This window comes from Vigna angularis, chromosome 6 (assembly GCF_016808095.1).
Source record: "Vigna angularis cultivar LongXiaoDou No.4 chromosome 6, ASM1680809v1, whole genome shotgun sequence".
NCBI classification, from domain to species: domain Eukaryota; kingdom Viridiplantae; phylum Streptophyta; class Magnoliopsida; order Fabales; family Fabaceae; genus Vigna; species Vigna angularis.
This window is the reverse complement of record NC_068975.1, coordinates 25,120,349-25,148,137: the sequence shown is the minus strand read 5'-3', so window position 1 is coordinate 25,148,137 and position 27,789 is coordinate 25,120,349. Positions and strand designations below refer to the sequence as shown.

General features: G+C 31.5%; 1 protein-coding gene across 3 annotated transcripts; it reads right to left on the bottom strand.

Moving 5' to 3' along the window:
• Positions 1-7,714: 7,714 nt before the first annotated feature.
• LOC108343526 (PH, RCC1 and FYVE domains-containing protein 1) lies at positions 7,715-18,548 on the bottom strand. 3 transcript variants are annotated; one of them, XM_017581867.2, is made up of 11 exons: positions 18,456-18,548; positions 17,908-18,142; positions 15,050-15,272; positions 13,993-14,079; positions 13,415-13,504; positions 13,206-13,292; positions 12,911-13,105; positions 9,972-12,053; positions 9,193-9,339; positions 8,445-8,791; positions 7,715-8,326 (listed from the first exon to the last, which is right to left on the bottom strand). In XM_017581867.2, the coding sequence occupies exons 3-11, from the start codon at positions 15,104-15,106 to the stop codon at positions 8,272-8,274; spliced, it is 3,147 nt and encodes a 1,048-aa protein (XP_017437356.1). In that variant the 5' UTR covers positions 15,107-15,272; positions 17,908-18,142; positions 18,456-18,548; the 3' UTR covers positions 7,715-8,271. The 3 variants fall into 3 exon arrangements, with proteins under 3 accessions (XP_017437356.1, XP_017437354.1, XP_017437355.1); XM_017581865.2 differs by having other exon boundaries at positions 7,715-8,035; positions 18,456-18,546; XM_017581866.2 differs by lacking the exons at positions 17,908-18,142; positions 18,456-18,548 and adding an exon at positions 17,012-17,504 and having other exon boundaries at positions 7,715-8,035.
• Between the last annotated feature and the right edge of the window lie 9,241 nt (positions 18,549-27,789).

The window sequence follows — 27,789 nt, the reverse complement described above, 5'->3', positions numbered from 1 at the left end:
AGATGATAATATCAATATAAATGCAATTGATTTATGAAGTATGAAAGTTTCTATTTCTGATAATAAACCATATAATAAAAACTTGACATTTCAAGTCAGATAGTTTCTGAAATCGATATTTTATACTGGAAAATTTATTCATGTACACTAAGAAGGTTTGATCAACATTTAAAATATACATATAAAAAAAAGTAAAATTGATAGGTTTAGAAAATGTATAATAAGAAAAAAGGATAGAAAAAAAGTATATAATATAGATATACATGAAATTAAAGTGTATATATATATATATATATATATATATATATATATATATATATATATATATATATATATATATATATATATATATATATATATATCATTACTATTTATATATTCATACTATATATGTTCAAATTAGCATAAGATGATACTTTTGTATTGGTTATTAATCAAAATTAACGTAAAAAGTTGTTTAACCAACCATAATAATAATAATAATGTTGGATTTACTTTTATGATTACAAAAATTTGTACACAATTAAACAAGGTACCAATCACAATAGTTAACGTAAAATGTTTTTTTAAACAACCACAATAATAATAATAATAGTTGAAAATTTACTTTTTCAAATCAATTAAAAAATCCCATTAAATTAACTCTAAAAGAACAAGTATGATGAATATAATGTATAAGTATTTAAAGTCATGTTATTTATCCACATAAAAAATTAAATAAAAATTACTCTTTATAATTATATGAATTAGGTGTACTTTAAAATGTTAATAAATACTAAAAAAATGATAATTTTTTTAGAAAGCTTAGAGTTACAACACTAGATACGTAAATATTAGGTTTAATTACTATTTTATTTCCTATTTTAAATTTTAATTTGTTATAATCTCAATTTGGATTCAATTAAGATTCATTTGTTATCAGTTCAAAATGATTGATTAATTGTTGCAGAAGTAATTCTGAGGTTGATGCCGAAGTTAATGATGTTAGGATGAAGTGATTCCAGAAAGAGGTTGATCTCTGCATTTGATGCAGATACTTATATGTGAGATATCAGGAATGGAAGGTGGGACCCACGAGGGACCAGCCTTTGCCACGTGAAAATATAAAACATCCACGTGGCATGGTGGGATGAGTGGTAAGTTATCTGATGTTCTGTGCTTTCCCTTTCATGAATCCATGTTTGGGTGCTTTTCTCCTTTACCGGATTATGCCGCCATTGCTTCTTTCTTCTCCTTCCATACACCATTACCTTAATTATATCTTTAAATCATAAAATAATGCTACTTTTCTTTTTTTATATTTATTATCTATTAATAGATAGACAACCATATTTACATCAAATCAAAACAAACAAGACTATATCATGATAATTTAAAAATATAATTTGAATAATGTAGTTTAAAATTTCTAATTATGCTGTATGTAAAACTCCTAATATTTTAGAAGTGGCAATAGTATAAAAGTAATGAGACTTATTTATTTTAATATTAAATGATTTTATTATAAATAGTTTTGTGATGAGTTTCATTATATTTAAACGTATCATTTTTTTATAAATCATTTTCTTAAAGTTTTCTATCTTTTTTCTAAAAGTTTTAACTCTTAAGTCATCTTTTTGACTATCAGGAGGGACCTAATCGACCACGATAACAAGATCTAAGTTTCTATCCAATTAATTTATTCAATAGAGGAAGTAAGTTTCAACTCATTTTTCTCTTTCGTTCTTAGTTTGAGATCATGTCTGTCGCATGTGTTTTCAGTTATATTTTCCTAATTTCTTGTTCCTTTGAGGTTTTAAGGACTCATTCCGTTACCAATTCGATGTTTCTTAGGTGTTCTAAAAATTTCTTGCATTTCAAACAACTGATGAGACGTCGAGTTTGATAATATTCTTTTAAGGTAAGGGAAGCTAGATATCTAAGTCTAAATTAATATTGTTTTAAGTTTGGTGGTTGTATGTTTAATTACTTGGTAGAGTAGTAATTTCAATGCTATGCTATATTAATTCAATGAAATAATGTATATGTTTTTGTATTGTATGATTGAAATCTGATGGGATGAAATTTGGTTGTTAATGTGGTAAAAAATTTGCAATGCATGGAATGATATTGATGTTTGTAGTTTATGGTAATGTTTGTGAATTGAGGAGTCAAAGTTGTGGTTTTAGTAGCTAAAAAGGAGGATTTAATAGTCAAATTGGTGAGAAAGAGGTTAATTTGGTAAATCTGGTTTCATGTCTGTTACGGAGCCAATTATAATATGTTAGAAGTATGGTTTGTGTGGAATGTGAAGTAATTTCAATAGTTTTAAAGTGGTGATGAGAGTTTCAAAGTTGAAGTTTCTTACTGTGGTTTCAAGTATCACTAATTTGAATGTAAAGAGTTCAGTCTTATGGTTATCTTAGCACTCTAATGATCATTAATTCTCAAGTAGAGATGTTTGAAACATGTGGTGAGAGTAGGAGGTCTTAGTCTTGGGTGCTTCCAGTATGATCTAAGGTGTGAAACAAACTAATCTTGTAAGCGTGGTAGGGTGAAACCCATTGACAATGACTTTACAAAGCAGTAGAGGCCACCATAAATGCACAACACGCCATAGCTCAACATTTATTCTAAATCCGGATAGTCAGTCTAGGTCATTATATGTTAAAATGTTTGAGTTGATGTATGTTATATATGTATGTTGTGTTATATGACTTTTTTTGTATTTAGCTTACCCTTGCTTTTGTTGTTTCTCTGTCTATGTATTGTTTTCTTTTTTACGATGATCACCTTAATGATGTGAGTTTAGGGAGACAGTCTTTTCAGTTGTTCCAGCAAGAGATGATAGCAAAGCAGATGAGTTGTTAGAGGATTATTTAGAGATAGATCTATTATCTTCTTGTAGGTTTGCTTACAATATAAGTGGTTCTATTATATGTAAAGTAATATTTTAATAGTTTTATACTATTAAAATAACGTTACACTATCTAAACTCTAAGAGAATATTATGAATGCCATAATTTGAAAATATATTTTAAATTATAATTTAAAATATATTTTGATTTCGAAAAAAATATGAGATGGTGTTTCTAAGACTCATAGAGGCATGAATAAATACAGGGGTGATGCTCCCTCCACCACCCCCTTTGCTCCCTCCACCTCTCCTTTTCCTCTTTTACCCTTTAATCTATTTTTTTATTCCTATTTTATCCAAATTTATTTTTAAGGTTCAAATTTTATTCCTATTTTATTCAAGTTTATTTTTAAGGTTCAAATTTTATAAAGAAACCTCCCTTAAACGGATATGAGGATTAAACGGATATGAGGATTCATTTGGACAGATATCAGCATCCATTTAAGATAAAAACAGATGTTTAAGGTAAAAATAGATGTGGAAATCCGTTTAAGGTAAAAACGGATGTCGACATCTGTTTTAGATAAAAACGGATGTCAACATCCGTTTTAGGTAAAAACGGATGTCAACATCCGTTTTAGGTAAAAACGGATGTCGACATCCGTTTTAGATAAAAACGGATGTCGACATCCGTTTTACCTTAAACGGATTTCCACATCCGTTATTACTTCTTTCAGAGATCCTTTCTATTATCTTCTTCACTCATTCTCTTCTACTCTCGTTTTGCTTGCACATATCAAAATCAATTTCTGATCCCAAAATGAACGATCTAATTATCAAATCCTTCACGTGGATTAAAAAAAAACTACGATGAAAGACATTGATTTGGAAGCGGGTATGTGGAACTCACTTCTTCCATAACCCACTTAGACACTAACATGGGAATCTTCATGGAAGAGGCTGAGAAGGTGAAGACTGAAATGGGGTCCCTCAGAGACATCCTCTGTAGCTTGCAGCAGGCCAACGAGGAGAGCAAGACAACCAGGCCCCCCGCTCTCCGTCGAACTCTCCCCACCTACATTGCGTCGCCGCCATCGTCGAGCCAGCCGCACCAAGCTCGTGCATCTTCTTTGCACCATTGAACCATCACGCCATCATCAAACGATCTAGAAGTAGAAGCACAACGCTGCCGCCATCATCGTGCGCCCTCATCATCTTCATCGCAAATTCGACGCGCATTTCCTACACGCAACACCATCACCACCCTCACAGAATCACCACGACCACCAGCAAGCCGCCATCGCGAGCCTACACCCCATCACCTTCGCATGTCACCGACCTGCATCAGAAAAACAACAAACACAAAACCCAATTCCAGCTCCACGCATCCAATTTCAGAAATCCCCAAACTAGAGACGCACAGTTCGGTCATCTTCATCGCAACGCACAGAGAAACGCAGCCTGCACACAGAATCGCATAAGCCAAACCCAAGAATCGCAAATCGCTCTCCGGTCTCAAGTACGGCACGCCGACCATCTACCGGACCCGAATCGCTGTCACCAATGGGTTGAGGAAGAAGTTAAAGGAGCTGATGATAGAGTTTCAGGAACTCAACCACGTCGACTTGCTCTCCGCCGCCTTCATTTCACCTCGTAATTCTAATATTCTCCTCAGCCACCGCGTTCTCTCCGTGCACCTCCATTCCGACCTTGCCCCCATTTGGTGCTTCTGCGATGAAAACATGCTCCCCGTCGAAGTCATTGACAACGAAGTTTCCATCCTCGCCACCAGCTGTCCAACTTGCGCCAGGTCATTGGCCCTAGCCAGATGGAGTTGCTGAGCGTCGCGGAGGAGTGTCTCTCAAACTGTAGTACTGTTTTAAAAGCTTGGGGGAGGTGGGGCTGGGGGAGGTGGGCTGTGAGCAGAGAATAAAGTATGGTTGAGGGTTAAAAGTTAAAAAGGATAAAAAAGGTAAAGAAAGAGGTTATTTTTGTAATAAAAAAAAATTCGAAGAAAGTTGGAGAGGTGGAAGAAGAAAATGGGGAGGTGAAGGGAGCAACACCCTAAATACAGTGATTAAAGAGTCCAGAAAATCCATAATGCATGCGTTTTCAGCCCAACGTCTTAATGTGTACAAAAAGTACATGGGCCCACTTCAGGGTCCAAATTTTGTTTACAACTCGATTGCTTCAAAATTGTTTGAATTATCTAATTTTTCTATTATTGTTACAAAAATTGTGTCACAAATTTTAATTGTAACCTATTTTATTTTTAAATAAATTAATCTTATGATAATTTAAAATACGTTATGAACTCTGCCAATGAAAAGATTGATTTTATATTTATTTTTAATTAACTTTTTACTTCGATTAAAACATGTAAAAGCAAAAATAAAAAGTTTGCGAGTAGAACTACCGTGTGAGAAAGACAATACGCTATGTACTTTACTTATTTTACTGAAAAGAATTTTACATTTTCTTTGGATTTTTACCTGCATGCTCATTTTATTATTACGTAGTTTATCTCTTCTCTCATTTTTGTTGTTAATAGTAGATGTATTCACAAAGTTAACAAACAATAAACTTTATTAAAATATATTTAATTTTTATTCTAATATTTTGTTAAATTTTAATTTTAATTCAATTCTAGGAAACAATATCATTGGTGAATATGTGACTTTAAATTATAGAAAATATATTTAGAGACCTATTAGTATTTCTTTTATGAAATATGTCATTTCCATTTTTAAGATTTGAGAAAAATAGTGGTGTTAATATGCTACTTACCTGTTGATATTAATATTATGATAATATAAATCTATTCATCCTGTTTTACTTTGTCCCAAGTTTGATCGTCAAAATTAGATCAAGACGAATTAGTTCACATAAAATTTAGGGCTAATATGTTGAATTTCATGTATAACTATAAACTTGTGGATTTATGAAACATCCCACGTAAATTGTTAAAAGAATTTTCAAAGTCTTTTATGCTTTTTCAATTTCAAAATAAAATCATGAAACCAAAATTTAAAAGAATTAATAGTTTACTATTTATTAAGTAAATGTGAAAATATATTAAAAAACAAGACCAAGAAACAACATGGAATAGTATATCACTTGAATGAAATCACACAAACAACAAATATTAAACTAATAATAATTGATATTTAGTATAAATTTTATTTTTTGAATTTCAATATATGTTGAATAGTGATAAAAAAATTCATAATAATTACATTAAATTATTATATTATAGTAATTAATTTTTTATATAATTGTAATGATAGAATTATACTCATGACAATAGTTAAAATATGAAAATAATTATATAGAAAATATCAAAACATTATTCTACATGTTAAAAATATTTTAAAAAAAGTTAAAATAGTTAAATGTGTGTCTTAGAAATAATCTGATACACCATTAAATAAAATCTAATAAAGAAAAATTAATGTATAATTAAAAGTATGATAAGATGAAAAATAACTTTTAAGCTATCAAATCATGGAACTCTCGAGAAATAATAATAATTGTTTTAATTATTCAAATGAAACAAAAATTAAGAATAAAAAATATCAATATTTTTATATTAATGAACACTTAAATAGAGAACTAAATATTTTCATGTGAAAAAAATAAAAAATAAATAAAAACATTAAAATAAAGTAAATATATTTAAATATGTGATATAAAAAATATTTAATTTACATATATTATTTCAGTATACTACATAAAGATTTTAATAAAAGAAAAAATATTTTAAAAATGTGAATTGTTTTGATGATAAACTAAATAGTTAGAATGGAGAGAAAAAAATGTATAACTAAAAAAATTATTAAACTAAAAAACTAGAATAATATATATATATATATATATATATATATATATATATATATATATATATATATATATTATGAAAATTATAGTAATTTAATCGAAGATAGAAATAGAGACAAACATGAAGATATTCATCCTTATATATTACTCATACCCAATCAATATATAAATTCTCTCTCAAAATATCAACAAGTTGAAACATTAAAAAAATATATAAGTTTATTTATGATCTCTACTTTTGACGATAGCTAACATTCCGATGGCTACTTGTTCAATCAATCTTATCTTCTGCACACTGCAATCTAAAGTAACATTTTAAAAGACTCCGTCAATTTACTTAACATTTAAAAGGACTATACAGTACGAACAAAGTCGCGATTGGTTTTTGTATTCATAAGCTGATTTCAACTCTATCAAAATAAAAGTTTCACCTCAATAATTGCATTCGTAACAGTCAATTGTGGGTGTTTGATAAAATTAAAAACTTGTATAGAAATATTTTTATTGCAAGTATCACAACATAGAGTCATTTTACATGAATGAATGAATGAAATATCCTTGAATATAAAAATAAAAATATAAATAACAGAAAATCTTGACAAAATACAATTAATAAAACTGATAAAAGGAAAAGTGAGAAATTTGAGAAACTAAAAGAACAAATGCAAGGTTTTTTTTATAGGAAAAGAAGATATGAAGGAAAAGAGAAATAAAATGTGATAAGATAATGAGTGAATGAAAGTAGAATGTCTGAGTGAGAATGAAAGGCTAACATGGTGACAGAGAAGTTGTAAATGGGAAGAGGGATGAATGAGAGAAGATGGGAAAGTAAGGTACATGCATGCACGTGCCCTTTCTGTCTTCTTCTCAACTGTCCTCTTCGTGTCGACTGTTTTATGTGTCTGTCAAGTTCGACAGAACATGCAATAAAGACATTGCAGTCATCACACACCCATTTACCCTTCATAAAAATCCTCAAGTCGGATTTTGTCGCTCTCAAACAACCACTTCTCTTTGTGTGACAATCAGTACACAAAAGGATAAATAACAGAAAAATAAATAAATTAAGAGACACTTTGTTATTTGTGACTGTACACCGGAATGAATGCCCCAAGATGCTGAACAAAGACACTATTATTTGTACTATACACTTGATCTTTCTTTGAGGCCTAAAGCCAACATCACCTCTTTCCCACTAACAACTATTGGTGAAAACTGGTAGAGATGAATGGCAGTAAAAATTAGCCTTTCACCTGACTCTGGCTCGTGTTTATATATCCTTCAATCCCATACTTGTGATACACCGTGCTCTGATTCTCTTCCCACCATTTTTCCGCTTCCTTCTCTGAGAATCGCTTGCGACTGCAAACCACACGTCATCACACTCATTCAGACAATACATTATGTAATTGTCTTCCGCTACCATCCATAAATAAACTAAAAATCATAACATATAATATCATGATAAAAAGGAGTATCCATCTTCCAGCTGATGGTTGAACCATGATGAGATATTACCAAGTGTTCAAAATAAAGTATGTGCATGATTTACATTTTGAAAACTTTCACACTATACATGATTTAGGTAAAAACTTATCTTAAAACGTTTGCCCAGAAATCAGTTTGAGGATCTCCTCGACAGAAAAAAGAAACCTAAGTGGGCACAGGATGAGTACACACGAACATTAAATGGTATGATGAAAAAATGTATGAAAAAATATGATTAATTAGTGAATTTGTTATGGCTAAGCACTAGGTGAATAGACATTACCTAAATCTCACTCGCTTAAGGCCTTTTTTCCCACATGGTAAGGTTGTAAATGTGATGTAAACACCTGGCTCATATTGTTCTACCCAGTCAGCCTTCAATCCATTGATATTGTCTTGTTGAGACTCACCACTACTAAAGTTAGAATTTTCATTTTTGGGAAACATGCTTCTCCCTAATTTGGATTTTATCGTGTTAGAGAATACAATAGGAGAATTGGATAGACTGTCCCCACTGTAATCTCTTGGACTCTTCATATCTGTAACTATGGTTGCCAGATTAGGCACAAATTCATGTTGTCCAACTTTTGCTTCTTGCCCGGCGTTATCTTTTCCTGATATTGTATGAAGCTGCAATGGTAATAAATACATCAATTTTTGTTCGAGGAATACAACTTAAATATAGACCTACAAAATAGAAAAATCATGTTGATTTTTTTTTTTTGGGAGACTTTAACCAAATAATGCTAAAAGCTCTGATAATGATTTCATGATTAGATATGTACATGTCAGAAAAGTTATTTTTACCATGAATCCTTGTTCTGGAAATACTAAAATAGTTCTAAAGCTTGAATTTCGTACATGATACAATTGATTGATATAGTCATATAATAACTTCATTTAACATATGTTTATTACATTTCGCTACCTACCTTACGCATATTATATAAATTAAATTAAATGAAGTTGAAAATTCTAGATTCCAACTTAAACCTAAATTAAAATAATTACACTGATAATAAAGAACTTACCCTTAGTGCTAAAGCTTTTATGACCTCTTTTGCTGCCTTGCATTTAGCAGCTTCCTCCCTTGCCACAAACCAACTCTCCTCAATTTTTTGTTGACACTCTTGTATTTTATGATTTTTAAGCTCACATTGCTCTTCAAGTCTCTTAGCCTATCCAATGATATGAAATATCAGCATAGGAAAAGTGAGCACAATCAATACAGAATAGAAATGTTATGTTACTAGTAATTGCGTAGTAAAAGTTAAAATACTATTGAAGGGCATACGTGGAAAGTTCAGAAGAGGAATGCTGCACCCTAAAGGCTAAAACTGACTACAACTATAACAAATGAAGTTAAAAAAAAAAACACATAATGCAACTGCTTAAAATGGAAAAAATTCAAAATATATAGTAGTTGATTTTAAAAAAATACTTCTTAACAGGATTTCAAGATAAATAAGCATGTAGAGTGCCAAAAAGGCATTATTAAAGACACGATTCAATAGTTAAGATGTGAAGCAATACGTGAACTTTTTTGTATTAAGAAAAATGGTTTCAACTATTACGTTGTCATGAATTTCACGGTATTGTTATGGTGTATATATACAAATAAATTGATAAATTGTGGTCTAACAAGGAACAATGATTTTATATTGAATTGTAAAAAAGTCATTAAAATGGAAGAAACGTAGCAAGAAAAATAATATAATTTAACAGTTTTCGACATGTATGTACCACATTGTAACAAAAGCATGTTAAAAACTAAAGCAATTTAAAGGGTGATATTATCTAGAGTTAATACCTCGGTTCTCAGCCTTTGAACTTCTTCAAGTAGCATCTTCTCAGATTTAGTTGTATCTGTCTCTACATTAGAGAAGTTATATGTTGTAGATTCCATACTAAAAGGAGAAACTGTGGCTAATTTATTTTTGGATGAAGAAACATGAACAACTGGATTTTCTGTACCATTAATTTTAAATATGGGAGGACATGGAACTTGCCCCCACTGCGGCATTCCACCTAGCATAGAAGAACTATCTTGTACATCCTGTTGGCTTTCTGGGTGGTTTTTCCAATCCTTACGTCCACTTGGCATACTTTTCCTGTAACATGATTGACCAAAAGATATCAGAGGACCTTGTGTCACGGTTGTCTCTCCCCGGTCTTCAGTGACATCAACAATTTTTTGTTGATGCTTCAACAACTGTTGACTGTTGTAATTTCTGGACTTAGATGCCATTATTGAATGTGTACCTCCCTGTCGTTTATCAAAACACTGATCACAAACCCTAAAAGCCTTGCTCTTACTGGGGGCTAGAGGTGCATTTATAATCTTCTTACTACTACAAGCACGGCAGAACAAAAGACCACAGTTATAGCAGTTATGCTTCTTCCTTGTGAACCCAAATGGCAACCTACAACCACTACAAGTTGATTGGTCACTAATAGAAATAGGTTTGTGTAAACAGATTGCAGCTGTGAAGCTTGGACCACAAGTGATAGTATTTACCTGTCTATCTCTCAGAGCCTCAACCACACAAGGTGTATATCTATCTTCAGTATCACCTAACCCTAGTTGGCCACTTTCACCCCTGCCCCATGTATAAACACTCCCTGCAGAAGTCAAAACAGCAACATGATATGAACCGGTTGATATAACTTTAACAAACTCTTGTTTGAGTTGTCCTTCAACCATGACTGCTTTATCCTTGGCATGTGGATTTCCTAACTGTCCATGTTTGGCACTTCCCATTGCAAAAACCTTGCCCATGTTAGTGAGTGCTACAGTCAACATTCTTCCACATGACACTTGAACAAAATCATAGTCGACAAGTTGTGTAACACATGTTGGTACAAGCTTGCTTCCGTTATCGGAATGACCAAGCCTCCCCTCATCTCCATCACCCCATGTAAACAACTTACCACTAGCACTATTGTACCTAAAACGATCAATCATAACTTCAACAATAGCAGATGTATGCCATGATCCACATGCAACAGACCTCACCCTTAGTCCACTAAGAGACTCGACTTCTTTTGGACTTGAATAGCTCCGAAGATCGCCATGGCCAAGAACCCCAAATGTACCATCTCCGTAAGTAAATAACCTCCCACAACTAGAGACAATCGCAGTATGCCATTCTCCACAAGCAATACTCGAGATACTAATACCATCTAAGGATCCGCCAAGATTTTGTGGTATCCACTGACTTCTAGTTCTCCCTTCATTAAATAAATCTGCACAGCAGACATCATTTCCCCAAGTATATACTTCACCAGAATCTGTCAGAGCACATGTATGATATTCACCACAAGCAACGTGCTTTACATGAAGACCATTAAGAGAATCCACTATTTTTGGGGAGCTAATGTCCATATCAATTTTCTGCCCGAGTCTTCCCCACTTTCCTTGACCCCAACAAAAAACTTCCCCTTGTTTTGTAACTAAGGCAGCATGTTTTCCTCCCAAAGCTATGTTCTGTACATCTAACATTGCAGTTGATTCTAGTAACTTCGGCACTAAAGAATAGACCCCACCTTGAACAAACCTTTCATTCACAATCCCTACAAGACACCCAATCCCTCCACCCCATATCATTACATCCTTCAATACATTACTTTTTCCTAAATGTACGGAGGTAGAATGCGTCAAATGCCTATAGGACAAATTCTTTTTGTGCTCCTTATCAATTCGAATTGATTCAATGTTACTATGAACCTCTGGATCAATGTATGGAGAACTTGGCACTGAATTTTCCGTTACACCATGAGCGCTGGAGAGGAAAGATGTCGATGAATATAGGTTATCAGAAGTGCATGACAAGCCATCAGAAAAGCACCTTTCGGAAAGTGACAAAGTAGGACTTGCACATAAACTATGTACCTTCAAAATAATAACAAAGTTACATTCGATGTCAGCGACAATTTTCTTTTCGGAGAAAAAGTGCCAAGTTATTTATATTAACAAGGCAGAGAAAAAGTGCCAAGTTATTTATATTAACAAGGCAAAGAGAAATAGGTACATGTAGACAGCTTCTAGCATGATATTATCATCAAACCTTCAGCATTCTATGTTTAGCTTCAGTAGTAAAGTTTTTAAAGTCTATAATCATTTATGCCAAAAAAAAAAATCATTTGAAGATTAAAGATAATGCTGTTTTCTGTCATCAAATGAACGATCAATTTGGTTTTAATGTTAAGAATTTAGACGAGAATAAAGAAGACAGAGTAGTCAAAGGATATGCCAATCATACTAATAAAAATACATGTTTGCAGAAATTCAAGCACATCCATAACGACATACATCCTTTTTATCATTGCTTCTCTTATTCCTAACGTGCACGGACATAAAACTCAATGAAAATTAAGCAAGTGAACTGTAATCAATGCCCAAAAAATTTCAATAAAATAAAACACGTCTCTTTTGAACCTAAATATTCAGAAATGAGATTATATTATTCAGCCTTTACCTCCCTTCAGAACAGTAAATATTTGATAGTAACAAGGGAAGCTCAATGTAATCATAAAGCGGAGGTGAAGAAACATTTTCGTTGTTTAATAAATTCAAGAAAATTTAATTTATAACTACAAAAAAAATCCATCAGTTTTTATTAACAACTAAAAAATTAGATTATGCTTTCTTATAAACCCCTTATGTTAGATTATTATGCATGTGGGGTAGCTATAAAAGATTTTTTATTAATTATACAGAGATAACCACACAAAGAAAATGTGTTAAACCTGAGTAAACTGAGAGCTATCATCCAAAAGGCCAAGATTTTTCTTTCTTCGTAAGATCCCAGCAGGACTACTAACACAACTCTGCACACCTTTGCAACTTCTTAAACTACTAAAAGCTCTAGGATGCTGACACCTAGAGATGACAGCTTTCAAGCCAACAAACCAAGAAGCAGCTTGTGCCTTGTCCTTGCATATCTATAGTTCAAAAGAAATAAATGTCAAATCAATCTTCAACTATGGGAAAATAAATGCAATTATATCAAGTCATGTATTAATCACAATTCACAAATATTACCAGATCAAGAGAACGTTCACCATTAGCATAGATTAGTGAAAATGAATGGCACTCCTTTTCGGGTTCATTTTGCCTCTGGGACCTTATCTGAAATTAGTGAGCCATTTATTAAACCAAACATGATTTTAACTCTGTTCATTTCAATTTCAAACCGTCATATTCAAGGGGGGAATGCATCAAGTCAGAATACACGGATGTTCGTTACATACATTTTCTTGCCCTTGAACAATTTTTGTAACTACACTCAATCGCAAATGCTTTTCCTGCTGTCCTGAATACCAAATCAAATTTCTCTCATCCTAGAACCAAAGAAGAGGAAGATAATTTCAGCAACTTTATCATAATGCAATGAAGAAAATAAGGACAACTAATGAAATTTCAAACCCAATAACGTTTACCATTTCACCCAACAAAAACCAAGAGATCTATTTTTTATTAACTGGTATTCAATATAAGGCAAACTTAATTTGTCCTCTATCCATACTATTATACAAATGTTCACTGAAAAAGTGAAAAAAAAAACAGTAGCACTCCACCGAAGAGTAACTTGCTTCCTTTTTAGGATAGTATAGATAAAAAATAACATCAGAAATTCAAAGCCAATATCTTGAGAAAAAACCAAGGATATAACAGTTTGGAACGTCCACGTGTACGGTGCTTCTAAATACAATACTCATAAGAAATTTGCAGAAGAAAATGCACTAAGAATGTGATCTAGGCAAGTTTCGTACTAAAGAAGTGGTCGTATAAACCTCCCAAAATGATTTGTCATGTCATTATAGCTTACCTGGGAAAGTCTGAAAGGACAGAGCTTCGGCTTTCCCCTACGACCACACTTAAGTAAATATGCACCTTTCTTTATTGACACAATTGCCTGAACAGAAAGACACACCATATTTTGAGTCTTGGAAAAATGGAAAATCAATTCTCTAAATGTGTGCATACTCAAAAGAAAAGAAGTAGAGTGAAACAACAATTAAGATCAGACACATGTTAATGTGTTCTGAGAATCATTTGGCCTAAGAAAATTACTCTAAAGCAAAAGATGCTGAATTCCAGCCTAAATAATAAACAATCCAAACTGACAAGTATTGATAACTACTATCTCGTTTTGTATGCTTTTAAAACAATTACATTGAAGGGACCCGGAATTTTTACCAATGAAAATGAATGTGTTTCGGGTGATTTCATAAAAAAATATGTATATTGGGTGATGTGTGCTAAAAAAAATCAAGAAATCGAAGTGTAACTTACGTTAATAAACAAATATTGTATATTAGAAATTCAACATGTATCATTGTCATGAACAAATTGTAAAGGGTAAAGGATACAGCTTTTAGCTTTCTGTTTCTGGTTTTAAATAATTCTGTTTTAGTGGATAGCTGTGGTACATTTGGTGGATTGCTTGTTAATCACGAACTCGATAAATACATTTTATCTCATTTTGTAATAGTCCTGGATTTGTTTCTTTTCAACTTCTGATAATCAAGATTTTGTCTTCTCTGATAAACTTTCTTATCTCTTTTTCAATCTTTGTTCATAATCTTTTACACAAATGAATTATAAAGATGGCGAGGGGTTCCAAATTTTTAACAAGAATCGGAAATGCCCTCACTAAAGTTTATGCACATTAAGGAAAATGTACTTTCAATCATAGGATCAAACACCTAAAAAATCACTACTAAAGAAAATGTTTCATTAGCAATGAAACCCAGGAATCATTTCAAAACTAAAACAAATTGAAAGATTTGAAATTAGAGAAAAAACTGAGAACAGTTAAAGAACACTAAAGAGAGCATGACTTTGAAATGTTGCTCACAAGAAATAGAAATGAAAAGCGTAACCTGTTCAATAGCCCTGTCAAATGGGACTGTTGCCAAGGACTCATCTTCCATCGTCATGTTGTAGTTTCATGGAAGAGAGAATGGTAGACAAGGGACACAGAAAGGAGTCCTTCCTTAGTTTTCACAATACTTGGAACTTTATCATTAACAGCAAAATGATTGAAGAGAGAGGTAAGAATGCAGAAGATCTCTCTCTTTCTCTTTCTTTTTCTCTGTGAAGTGTCTGGATGAACACAGGAACATAACGTAAGTAACAACAGAGAAAATACCATAATGTACTTTACTCATTCATTGATCACTATAACATATATATATATATATATATATATATATATATATATATATATATATATATATATATATATATATATATATATATATATATATATATATAACGCACTTCATACAAGAAAAACCACCAAAGATTGAAAGAAAAATTTTAGGTTTGATGTCAAAATTTATGCATATAAAAAAATATCTTATAAATTAATGCCTTAGTGAAAATTATCTTATGGATGTATAAAAAATTATGCATATAAAATGAGATCTTACAAATTAGTACTTTACTGAAAATTATGATGCGGGAATATTAAAATAATGATAATAATAATAATAATAATAGTAATAATAATAATAATAATAATAATAATAATAAGAAGAAGAAGAAGAAGAAGAAGAAGAAGATTGATTAATAATATTTTTAATACAAAATTATAATTTAAAAATACAAACTAACAATTCTCATTAAAAAATTATTATACGAAGTTTTCACCATTAACTTTAAACCATATTTCAATACATTTTCTCGAATGTAAAAACAAAAATCCTCTAAAATACAATAGTAATAATAATATCATATAGTAATTCACTGCATATAGGGAAGGTTTATATTTGGACAATACCAGCTAATTAGTGTAAATCATGCTAGCAATTGCACATCAATTAAAAAATACAACTACCTTTTGTCATCGGTATACAAATTCAATGTATAGGTTACTACTCTAAAATTTACGGCATCAGGTAAATGAAAAGACAAAAAAGAAAAAGACAATTAAATACATGTAATTGAGTAATTGAATTATGATACTGACGTAAGATTGGCGCTTTATTCATTCAGTAGTAAGCATAACAATTCGAGAAAACTGAATTATGGAATTCATTTATTGGTATACCATCTACACGAATGATCTATTCAAGGAGAAAAATTAACTAGTTAGTGCTTATATCTCTCTAATCGTAAGTTTGTCTCCAGTAAAAAATAATAATAAATTCTAATTGCTGCATGCAATATACTAAAGAAGCAACATGCAGTGACTCAAAAAAACTAAAGGAAAAGTACGTCTATAAGTGCACTGCACATCAACCTACCTTTCTCGTATTCTCCATGGCAAATTTTAGTCACACTTTTAACTTAATTGGGAATTATATATTATGTGTGACGAAGGAAACGCATATGATTTTGTCAATCTAATTCGTTAGCATAAGAAAGGCAGCACCCAAGTACTTTGATGCCTATCATTACATTGTAGGCGACTAGGGGAAAGAATATCTCGTTCCTAAACAATAAATTGATGATTTGTGAGTAGTTCAGAATAAAATATATGCCCATTTTCCAGTAATGTAATAATATGGCCAACCTGCATTTTCGCACATAGTCCTTTTCAACCTTTTTTCACTTATAAGGTCACTTTTTAAAATATCTAATTTTATATATAGAGTTTGAACAAAAATTAAACTACCCTATTTGAATAAAAACAATTAAAAACGTAAGAAACCAAGATTTTGTTGCACAAAATACTATCCTTGAGTACTACATTTTCAAACAAATGGGCCCTGCATATAACAAGATCCATAATAAAAATAAAGTAAAAGCCGGACTGGCGCCCAGTTCTCCCTTGCACCTCAGCAAATAAAAATAAATAAATAAAAGAAAAATAACTTGGAAGACAAAAGAAGCCCTACCTACTACACCTTGCTCCTATATCCAGCGGCGTACGGAGTAGCAGCGCCGCCGCTACGGCGACCCTAGCCACGTAGAGAACTAGGACGAGAGAGAAAGAGAGCGAAACCGTGCGATTGGATGCGCTCTCAAATTCGTTCATTCGATATGCCTTAGATTTGCACCCACCGCTGCCGCAGAAAACGACGTCGACGAGAGAAAAGTCAGTAAGGACCATGAAGAACACCTCCACCGGTGGAGATAAAGGCAATGTGGTTGGTAGTGTTCAAGTGAGTGGAACCATACAGAAGAAATTGACCAAAATGCCCTTTCTATCATCTGACTTTCTGAATTTGTTTTTTTGAGAAACTAGTTTTGAGAGAGAGAGAAAGAGAGAGGAGAGAAAAAGGGAAATATCAGAAGGAAAGAAAGGAAGACTGTTCGGTAAAGTGGGGAAACCAAATCAGAATCAGAATCCAATCTTAATCGAGATGCTTTCATGGCAAAGGAGTGAAGGTTGAGCGCAAGTAAAAACGGTGCCGTTTCTTTCTCTCCGTATTACATATTTCAAACTAAGATCCTTATCAGTAATTCACGTTTTACCAATGAGAATCTAACAAAAACAACTTATCAGTTTTTGGGATTTGAATATGAATTAATACAATTTTAACAATCTAATCACGGATTCATTCCTTCTAAACGACTTTCCAATCATGCAAATTGTGTGGATTAAATTCCAAATAAACCGTAAGGTTTGCTGTGTGTGTGAAAAAGGGATAATCAGAGAAAGAAAATTCAGCGTATTTTCTTATATGAGCATAACGATTGTTGGAGGAGAAAAATCTGCACCATTGATATACATAGCAAACAAGAATGATGAAAGGAACTAAAAATGGAGAGAAAGAAAGCAAGAAATTACCTGAGAATTTGGGTTGTTTCCAGTGCAGAATGATGAAGGGAATGAAAAGTGGGTTCAGAGGTAGACAATGTGATGATTTCTTATGTTAAGAACCTTAACTGAACTGAACGATCACACTCTCTTGTCTTCCTTCTTCTCTGACTATCTCCTTAAAACTTTCTGTTTGTTTTCACTGTGCATCACTCTGAACACTCTTCGCAGAAAATTCTCCTCACTTCGAATCATTGCTCTTGTCCTAATATATAATACAAGTATATGAGGATATGGACAATCTGATACAAACAAATTCTGAGTAAAAAAATTAACTTCCTAAGTTTACGACACTATGTATATTCATTGGAATAATACAAGTAAAAAAGAAAAAAGTTCCGTCAAATTGGGTCCGTAAAATTCCAGTTTTACATACAAAAATGGTTAGATTTACTGCAATAATATTGATTAAATTTCTAAACATTACTGATGCGAAACTGCAGAGTAAAGACAAACATGTGAAGAGGTGAAAAAAAGTAAAATAAAAGAGCTGTTAATTCAGCAACGTGCAATCTCACATTCAACGGATTCCTTATCTCTCAATGATTGAAGCGAGTTTCTTTTGACTGTTGACAATTGTAATAATTCTATCCCCACGAGGATTCTTCGTTATGATGAAAGTTTTGGAGTAATGTCTCTAAACTGAGTGTTTAGGGTTCAAAATTCTTGCTTCAAACAGGTGAAGTTACCATGATTTTTGTTTCGGGTCGACTTTATTCAAACGAAGTTCTTGGATACTTAAGTGAGTAAGTGTCCTTACATTATTCGGAATAACAGTATTAAATACACACTATGATTACTTACTTTTTATTTTTTTTAATTAGTGAAACTTTAATTTTGACTCAATCTCAAATCAATACATTTAGTTATCATTTATTTTAATTCTTCTAGAAAAAAACTTATCTAATTAATAAGATCGTCCGATCTTGGTAACATTGTCCAGATATATTCCTAGTTTATCTGTTGTTGAGTTATTCCTGACTCCTTGTAACCATCTGACTATCTCAATAGCCGTGTGACCCCTACAATTGTGTTTCAAAAACACTCCCAAAATGCAAAAACCAGAGCATCTGAAAAGAGATTAGTATCTAAACAGTGAGTTATTATCAAAAGCAACTTTAATTTGCATGTCTTTTTAAAAGGGTGGCTCTTTTAAGAAGAATCTTGCTGACGCCTAAAGTCTAAAATAGAGACAAAATGGTCTTTCTATCTTTCTTTTCAACGCATATATAACAACATTATTATTCCATGCTTCTTATTTTCTTAAATCTTGTTCATCATGCCAACTAATACCATCAATAAATTAGTACAAACTCCACAATCATGGCCACATGAATTCAATATATTATTTCTACACTTTCTATCACACACTCTAAGTCATTCAACAAATAAGTTCTATCACACACAATAAGTCATCAACAAAAAATAATTTTTAAAAGAAAAATAAAATAAAAGAACCCAACTTTTCAATTGAAACGGTACAATGCCATTTAGTAATTTATGATGTTCTTTTGCAGGTTCTTTTGAAACTGTGTTCACCCCTTTTTATCTTTTTGTTCATTCGAAATGATTTGTCTTCACATGGCATCGGGTGGATGCCAGTGTCTTGGGTTTTAGTTAAGAAAAATTAATGAACAGTGAATTACTTAATCCCAAGGCATCACTGTGTTAATCCCTTGGCTCCAGATTATTAATACAATGATTAATTAATTAAGCAAAAAATAATCTTAAAAGGTAACTTTCCCTTTTGAGGAGGAGTGGTCCATGTTGGACATAAAGACAACTTTGTCCAAATGAAACCAGCACATCAACAAGATGTAATAGAATTATACAACATTGTGTTTGATGCATAATGCTTAACTTATGTGATGCATTAAATGTTCCTATGCCTTGTGTTATTCACATACACAACTTTTTTATACCTTCTCTGTCTTATGGGTTAAATACTTCAAGGCAAAAAAAATTATCAATAAATGCTATTTTATATGTGATTTTAATATTGAACTAAAAAACATGTTCATATAAATAATTTTAATATTAAATTCACTCAATTCATTATAGATCTATAGAAATAGCTTAAACTAAAAAAATTAATGTTATAAAAATTAACAATATAAAACAATGTTAGTACAAATCACTTAATTTTGTTTTATGTTTTAATGGGAACTGGGTATTTTATACATAATAAACATGTGTATTGGACAAATATGAGCATGGTTGTATGTAGCATACCATCATCAGGTACCAAGATTTCAAAGTGGGGCTATATTCGCGTCAAAAAAAAAAGTGGGGGCCATGTATTAATGAAAGTCGTCAAATTATTTCAATTTTCTTTTACTACACTATTTAAATATTGTTTTTATCTACAATTGAACTTCCACTTATTTTGTATATTGAATCATCATAGCATTTTCATCTTTTTGGTTATTATTTTTTTTTACATTAAGCTTTTATAAGTTTTCTAAAAAAGATCTAATTGAAAATTTTGGTTTTGTGCTGGTGCTTGAACCCTAGGAGTAGTTCTACAATTAAATAAGTGTTCCAAAAGTAGTTTTTTAGGGCATTAAAAAGTATATTTTTCTTGCACGCAAGTGGTCTGAATAAAAACGTGGACCATTTGAACAGTGCCGGTGGAGTAGGTAATAGGTTATGTGTTGTTTGATTTAAGGTCAAATGGTTATGATAGTGTTGAAGATAATCAATTTGCATATCGTGTTTAGGTATTGTTTGTGGCAAGGGAAAATTTATGTTGAAGTAGGTAGAATTAGTGTTGACCTATTTTTCTTTTTTAAATCTTTCTAAAAATACGATTAATTTTTAATATAATAATTCATCAATTGTGTCTTCCACAGAAAATTGTTATTTCAATTGTTAACTGCGATAAATGACCATTTTATCTATGAACCACTGTTATTGTTGGATTAAGCTAAATAGAATTCAATGAATCTTTAATGGTTGGAAGTCTCATCGTCTAGAAATAAGGCTAACTCATAGTTTATAAGTAGATGTAAATCTCATTCTATAAGTCGACTCGAGATGTATATATAAAGAGATATGTTAAAAGTCTCTCATCGACTAAAAATAAGGTCAACCGATTTTGTAGAATTGAATTAGACTTAAAATCCACTTCTAACATTTATAACAAACAAATTTTTGTCCCAACAATGATAATGAATTTTTCAAACAAATCATCAATCTTTTAAACTTTTACTGATGATAAGATTTTTAAATAAATCATTAATTTTTTAAACTTTTTATTAGAAATGGTTAAACATTCATTTTAAATCTAGTAAAACTTATCTTATTATAATTAATTATAACTAATAGTCTTATATTATTTAAAAATTGAGATTTAAGACAGGTTAAATATATACTTTTAAATAATTTTAAAGATAAAACGATAAAGTTTATATATCTAAAAATATTGATATCATTTAGTTAATTTAGGATCAGAATAATAATCTAATCACTTTTCTTCTAAACTACATTTTTTTCTATTAATCCTCAACCACAATTTTGTAGACTATATTTTATTTTTATTTTTCTTCTCATATTTTCATTTATAATTAGTTTTCGTCCATTAAAGAAATACGTAATTTTTCTCAAATTTCCAAATTTTCCATATGTTAGACATATTTCATTTTTGTCCAACTGAACCTATATTTTACTCTTTTTTAAAAGGAACCTGTATCTTACTCAAGGTCCTCTACAATACTATTTAATTCACTAAAATATAAAAATAAATAAGTATGCCAAAATAAGAATATAGCCAAAGTTATAGATTTTTTAAAAAAAAAATCATGAAAATTTTATTGAAAGGACTAAAATCGAAAATCAGAACTTAAAAAAAAAAACTAATTTTACGTGATTAAATTTATGTTCAATTAATCGTAAACTTAATTCCACTTAAATCAAAACTGAATTTCGCTATCTTGCAATTAAGAAACCCGTGAAATAGCAGAAACAGAAGATGACATAATGCCGACTGTATGAAGACTTCGCTGGAATACTGACGATTTGAGCTGTTAATGAAGCATCTGTATAATACTTACACTCATAAAAAAAATAAAAAATCTATATAATACTTATAAAATATAAAGCCTTAAATACCTTATTTTTTTTTCACACAATAATTTTTTTTAAATAAAATTGATAATAATAATAAGAAATTTATTTGTATATAATTTTATATTTTGTTGTTGAAGTTTTTGCAAGAGTGGACAGGAATATTGTGAAGTCAGTGAATTGGACAATGTTCTTTTGAAGGATTTGACAGGTCTTCCTTCTGAAGCTATTTAGGGCATAGGTGGTTAAACCCTATTTTAACCATTACCAACCCTCCAATGGCTATCTAGCTCTTCATTCTTCATCAACATTATCTAAATCTACCTGACATTTCAAAACACTGCAGTACCAACTTTGTTAGATGTGTAACAATTTTTTCTGTTTCTCTTTATTAGGTGCCTTACTCCTTACAGAAATCCCATCACTTTCTTTTAATAAATTTCTTAAAAAGAAAATTTATAATTATAAATTACTTATTAAACCTAAAAAAAATAAAAAAATTTGTAAAGGTGCTTGAATTGAAGCCCATGCAACAGAGATGCATGAGAGAAAGAAATGCAGAAAAAGGAGATGATGGGTCACTGTGTCTGAGGGGAACATCATGGAATGGTCTTGAAATTTTGTTAACGTGACCAAAAATGGGCATGTAAGGGATAGACATGGCCGTGCCCATGTTGTCTTCTTGTCAAGTGTCCTGTTTTAAGTGTCTGTGTTGCTAAACATAACAAGCAATTAAGGACGTTGCAGAGATTACTTGGATCACCAGCTCCACCATAGATCCAACTTACAGGGATATTTCTTTCATGAATTGACACACCCATTTGCTCTGTCATAAATTCTAAATCCTCAAATCGGATTTTGTCGGTCACAAACAACCCCAATGTGCGTGTGAAACTAAAGGGGTCCCCAAATTGCTACACATATGTATCTTCTTGTTCTTGGTTTTTCTATCCTTTTGCTACGTAAGATGTTTTAACCAATCTTTATCATATGTTTTGGACCAGCTGTCAGAATACAAAAAAGAAAAAAATAAGGGGCTAGGGAGGTTTCAGTCTCAAGACCCCCTGCATTGAAGACTTTATTATCCCAATTATTGATATCTACTACAAAACAAGATGAAAGGTTCACCATCCATAAGTTGCTCACTGACTCAGATGGAGAAGAAAACGACTACATTTTTTCAAAATCAATTAGGTAGATGAATAGGACCCTTCAGTGGAGATAAGTTTGGCAGGGGAAAATTATTCAAAATCTGATAGCGAATGGCAACTACCTTGTGAAATAATTGGAACAATGCAGCTATGCAATTGAATTTGGATATAATTATGCTAATCATTAATGCTACAATGGAGTGATTTGACTTGTTAATCACAAGTGTTTCCTCTCAGGCCAGCATGCCCACTAAATTTAATGGATATAAGCACTTGATATGATACTATCACTGCATTTTTGTTTTTGACACTTTGAAAACACACAGTTCGTGGATTAGTCTTAATTGTAACTTGTAGTGGATTAACGCTGTGTTTATCACTGTTTAAGACTGACTGACTCAATTAATGAGTGCTTAACAGATCAAACTTATCCTAAACTCTGACAAGAACCTCACTTCATGTAATGTAATGTAACCAATTAGTTTATCTTTCTCAACCTGATGCCTCTGTCCATTACCATATATGACATGTAACTTCACCCTGTGGTTGTTGATGATATTATGTGCTCAAGTAGCATTGACTGGCCACAACAAAAGTTGAAATCTTTTATTGTTGTCACTTGTCAGTGATGAAGCTCCAAGAAAAATCTGCCAACACTGCCTAACACAAACAGAAGAAGCGTCAAGGGCAATCACACGAATGCTTATTGCTTACTTGCTGCCATCCTATGAAGTGGTTTCAACAAAAGCACTTTGAAAGGGATGGAAGAGGGAGGCATTAGAGCTAAGTCCATACCATACCAATTTAACTTGAATTAGTTGAATAGATTTCATGTTAATCTGGAGCATGTGAATGGCCTCATTGTAAAGAACATTTGTTGAGAGTGACATGTTGAAATTGGGCATGTGGATATGTCTTGAATTGAATGCCCTCAAAGGGCATGTCATACCCTGAACACATGCAATGATAATGTATAGTGTAGACAAGCACATGATTTTGGAAGATGTTACAAGACATTATAGCTTGTCACAAGTATTAGATAGTGAGGGACATGCTACAAAGCTTGCTTATAAGAGCCCTGTACTTTGGTGGGATCCATATCAGTGGACTTGTCTGCTGCAACCAGACATGATATGATTTCACCCTTTGGACCATTTCTATGCTTTTCTTACCTTTTCCTTCCACCTAGCTTCTTTCCTTCTTTTCAAACACAAAAGGACTAAACTCCATTCAAATTCCTCATCACTTCCTCTTTCCTTAACCCTTTGCTTTATCTGTTTCCAAGTTTAAACCTTCATTCATTGGCATATAGTCAAAGTTTCACATCCATATATACAAGTTAAAATGGTTTAATAGCACATCAGATTTTCCCCTAAATTCAAAAACCCTATCTTAATAAAACATCATATCTTTCGTAAGTCAGTAACATAATAAAACATCATATCTTTCGTAAGTCAGTAACATGTCAGCACGCACAAAATAATATATTGATACGTTGCCGATAACTAGTGTTAGATCATCAATGCATTAATTCCATTTGGTTATATTTAACGGAAGAAACAAATTTGACGCAAATTTTAATAACCGTGGACATATTCCAAACACTTTTAAAAATGTAAACTAAATTGACATTATTCAACGAAATTGGAACTGGCTATTAAACCTAAATATAAATCTTACTTTATAAATTGATTTTGTAAAATTCTATTAGAATTTAAGTTTACCTTTTTTGAACGAAATTTAGATTTTGAATATGTTTCTGGACATGACTTAAATACAATTCATTAAGTGTTTCTGGTAGGGATTTTGTACCGGAATTCATGTTTTACTTTTGATAATCTAATTGAAAAACAATGCTAGAAAAACCCAACCAGAGTAATCTAACATAACTGTTGCTGATATATTGTTTTACAGTATTTATTACAAAAGTGGCACTGAAAACAAGTTTTAATTTGTTCATGAAGACCCATGCCAAACGTTTTTACTGTTCATAATTTTGGTAGGAACCTTGATGATGTGTTCTTAAAGTTTGCACTCACACAGAACTAATATGTAATAACATATATTATATTATTGCTTGTTTGATAGAATTGGGTAGAAAGAAATTTAATCATTTTAACTTTCTGATATAGCCTAACGCACGTGCATCAGAAAGTGGTATACCTACACAAAACATTGATAAATTTTAGGTTTATGTTATTTGAATATTACCAAATATATATCATACCTTTTCTTTTTGCATGAATGGTTTGTTTGGACCACTGTAGTTTTAAACTTTGCAGTGTGGTCCAAAATTAAGCATTATATAGCTCACAAAGTTCTGTGTTTACTTCAGGCAGATGACATTTTTAAATGTATATTTAATTCTCTTTTACCTACGTTAGCATACATATACCTAATGTTTCTACTTATATTAATTTCACTTCAATTTGTAGAATGGAAAAATGAGTTTCAGCCGAATTATCTGCTTGAGTAAATAGTGTATAAACAAATATAATATGATGGTTTGAATAGTTTAAAAATATTTTTTATTCCAAACCTGAAAAATAAAACAAACCAAACTACATCTTATATATTTATTATTCTAATCTAAATTCAGTAGGAGATTGTTAGACTTATTTTGAATTATAATAAAATAATTATGTTTAAGGATAAAATAGAGAGAAAGAGTAAGAAAGATGAAGATAATGTACATTATTAATGTGGGATCAAATCAATCAATCCAAATATTTGTTGGGAACTAAACTGGTTTATCTTTGAAACCCTTCTTTGATCAACTTTATTGTCGAAATCAATTTAACATATCAATTTCAAAACCTACTACTACTTGGGGTGATTCAGACATTGTTCACTGAATAGAAAGTTCAAGAAAGATGAAACGGAAATCGACAAACCCAACTCAAGTGGATTCGGCCTTCTCAACATTCATGTCTTTGTTTTTTTACAAGACTTCATTTTTAAGCTATTATTACTTCAACAAGTATAAATTTCTTTCTTACAATCTCATCCAAAAGGCATTGTGTTAAAATACAAGTTGCAGAGTTTACTTACTTTTTGGAGATATACAAGTTATAAGAGAATGGTACAAATCATACGAACTAAATTTGTGACATGTTTAGCATGAAATTTCGTTAAGATTGTCTAAGTTAGCAATGATTCAAACACATATCAGACTCTTCAACTACATTAACAAATTTCTATTTCTATTGAGCTTGATAGGTATAATGTTGGTTTCTGCTTTGTTTTTTTTGTGATATGCAAAGTTTTCTGGTTCTGTTTCTTTTCCTCTTTCTCTTTCTAGTCAAAGAAAATAGATATGTTCAAGGTTATCAAACTCGAGAGTTTACGTAAACTTGTGAGAGTCGAGTAAACTCGACTCATAAACTCAACTTGTAAATTCGTAAGAGTTTACTTTAGATGAAAAAATATTATATAAATAATATCTTAATTCAAATAAGTCTAAAAAATATATAACTTTAAATAAATAAAAATTTATAGATATATTGTTCATAAAAATAAATATTGTAAAACATAAATACTTGGATTATTGTCATTAATTTTGACACATTTCATTAAGGAGGTGAGACGATAGAGAGGTGCGAGAGATAGTGACAATCAGGTCATGAAACCCTAAACCCCAAACGATCTTGTTTTTTTTTCTCCCTTTCAAGCTCGTAGAATCGCTCCAAACTCGCGATTCTACACGATCCTACCAATTTCATAGTCAATTTTACCGAGTTTACGCATAAAAGAGTTTACTTCCGAATTAACTCGGAAGTCATGTCTGGAAAAGTAAACTCGTACAAATTTACAAGTTAACTCGATAGTTTGATAATCATGGACATCTCTGATTAGATATTTGTTTCAAACTTATTGAAATCTAATACGCTTTGTGTTTAAGCCCAAACCCAAGCCTACTTTGACTCGTTTACAGATTTTTCTTTATGCACCCTCTTAATTTCTAAATACATCTCCGTAATCTTAAAAAAACATTTTACCGTTCTTAAAAGTGATTTCTAGATTAGTAGTTTTGAAAATCTTCCGGAACATGATTTCCGTAATAAAATTCCCAGAACAAGTTTTCTGAAACATATACAATATCTTTTAGAACGAACTTTCTTCTTCCTTTCACTTTGTAGTTGATAACAGAGGTGAAGCGATGATGATGTAGTAGCAATGATGACATGACAGTGGCGCAATGAGGGGGGTTTTCTAATCTTTTTCTCTTAATGTGACTGTGCAATTAATAATAGTGGGGTGCAGAAAGAAAAATATTGATTGTTAACCCACTACAAATAATGGTTGTAGTTGGTATATTTATTCTCTCGGCAATTGCTTTTCGCACTCCCATGCTTTGTTTTTGCACCTTTATAGGATATTGGAAAAGTTGAAAATACCTCCATAACACATCTGATGCATTGCAATGCCAGTAAAAATAATCTTGAGTCTGGATCTCAAATAAATTGTTGGCAACCACAAACGTATAACGCGACCTTTTTCTAATCTAATTATGTTTCCTTGTAAATTTACGAACGTTAGTAAGCCAATTTATGAATGTTGAAATCACCAAAGGTACATGATTTAAAGGACAAACTCACTTCTTTCATCAAACAAATTTTGCTTTAAGAAGAATTAG

Coding starts and splice junctions, on each gene's coding strand:
- LOC108343526 (XM_017581865.2), bottom strand. CDS start 15,106: ATGACGATGGAAGATGAGTCCTTGGCAACAGTCCCATTTGACAGGGCT. Junction 14,080..15,049: donor TTGACAGGGCTATTGAACAG/GTTACGCTTTTC, acceptor CTTTCTGTTCAG/GCAATTGTGTCAATAAAGAA. Junction 9,340..9,971: donor TTCAAAGGCTGAGAACCGAG/GTATTAACTCTA, acceptor ATCATTGGATAG/GCTAAGAGACTTGAAGAGCA.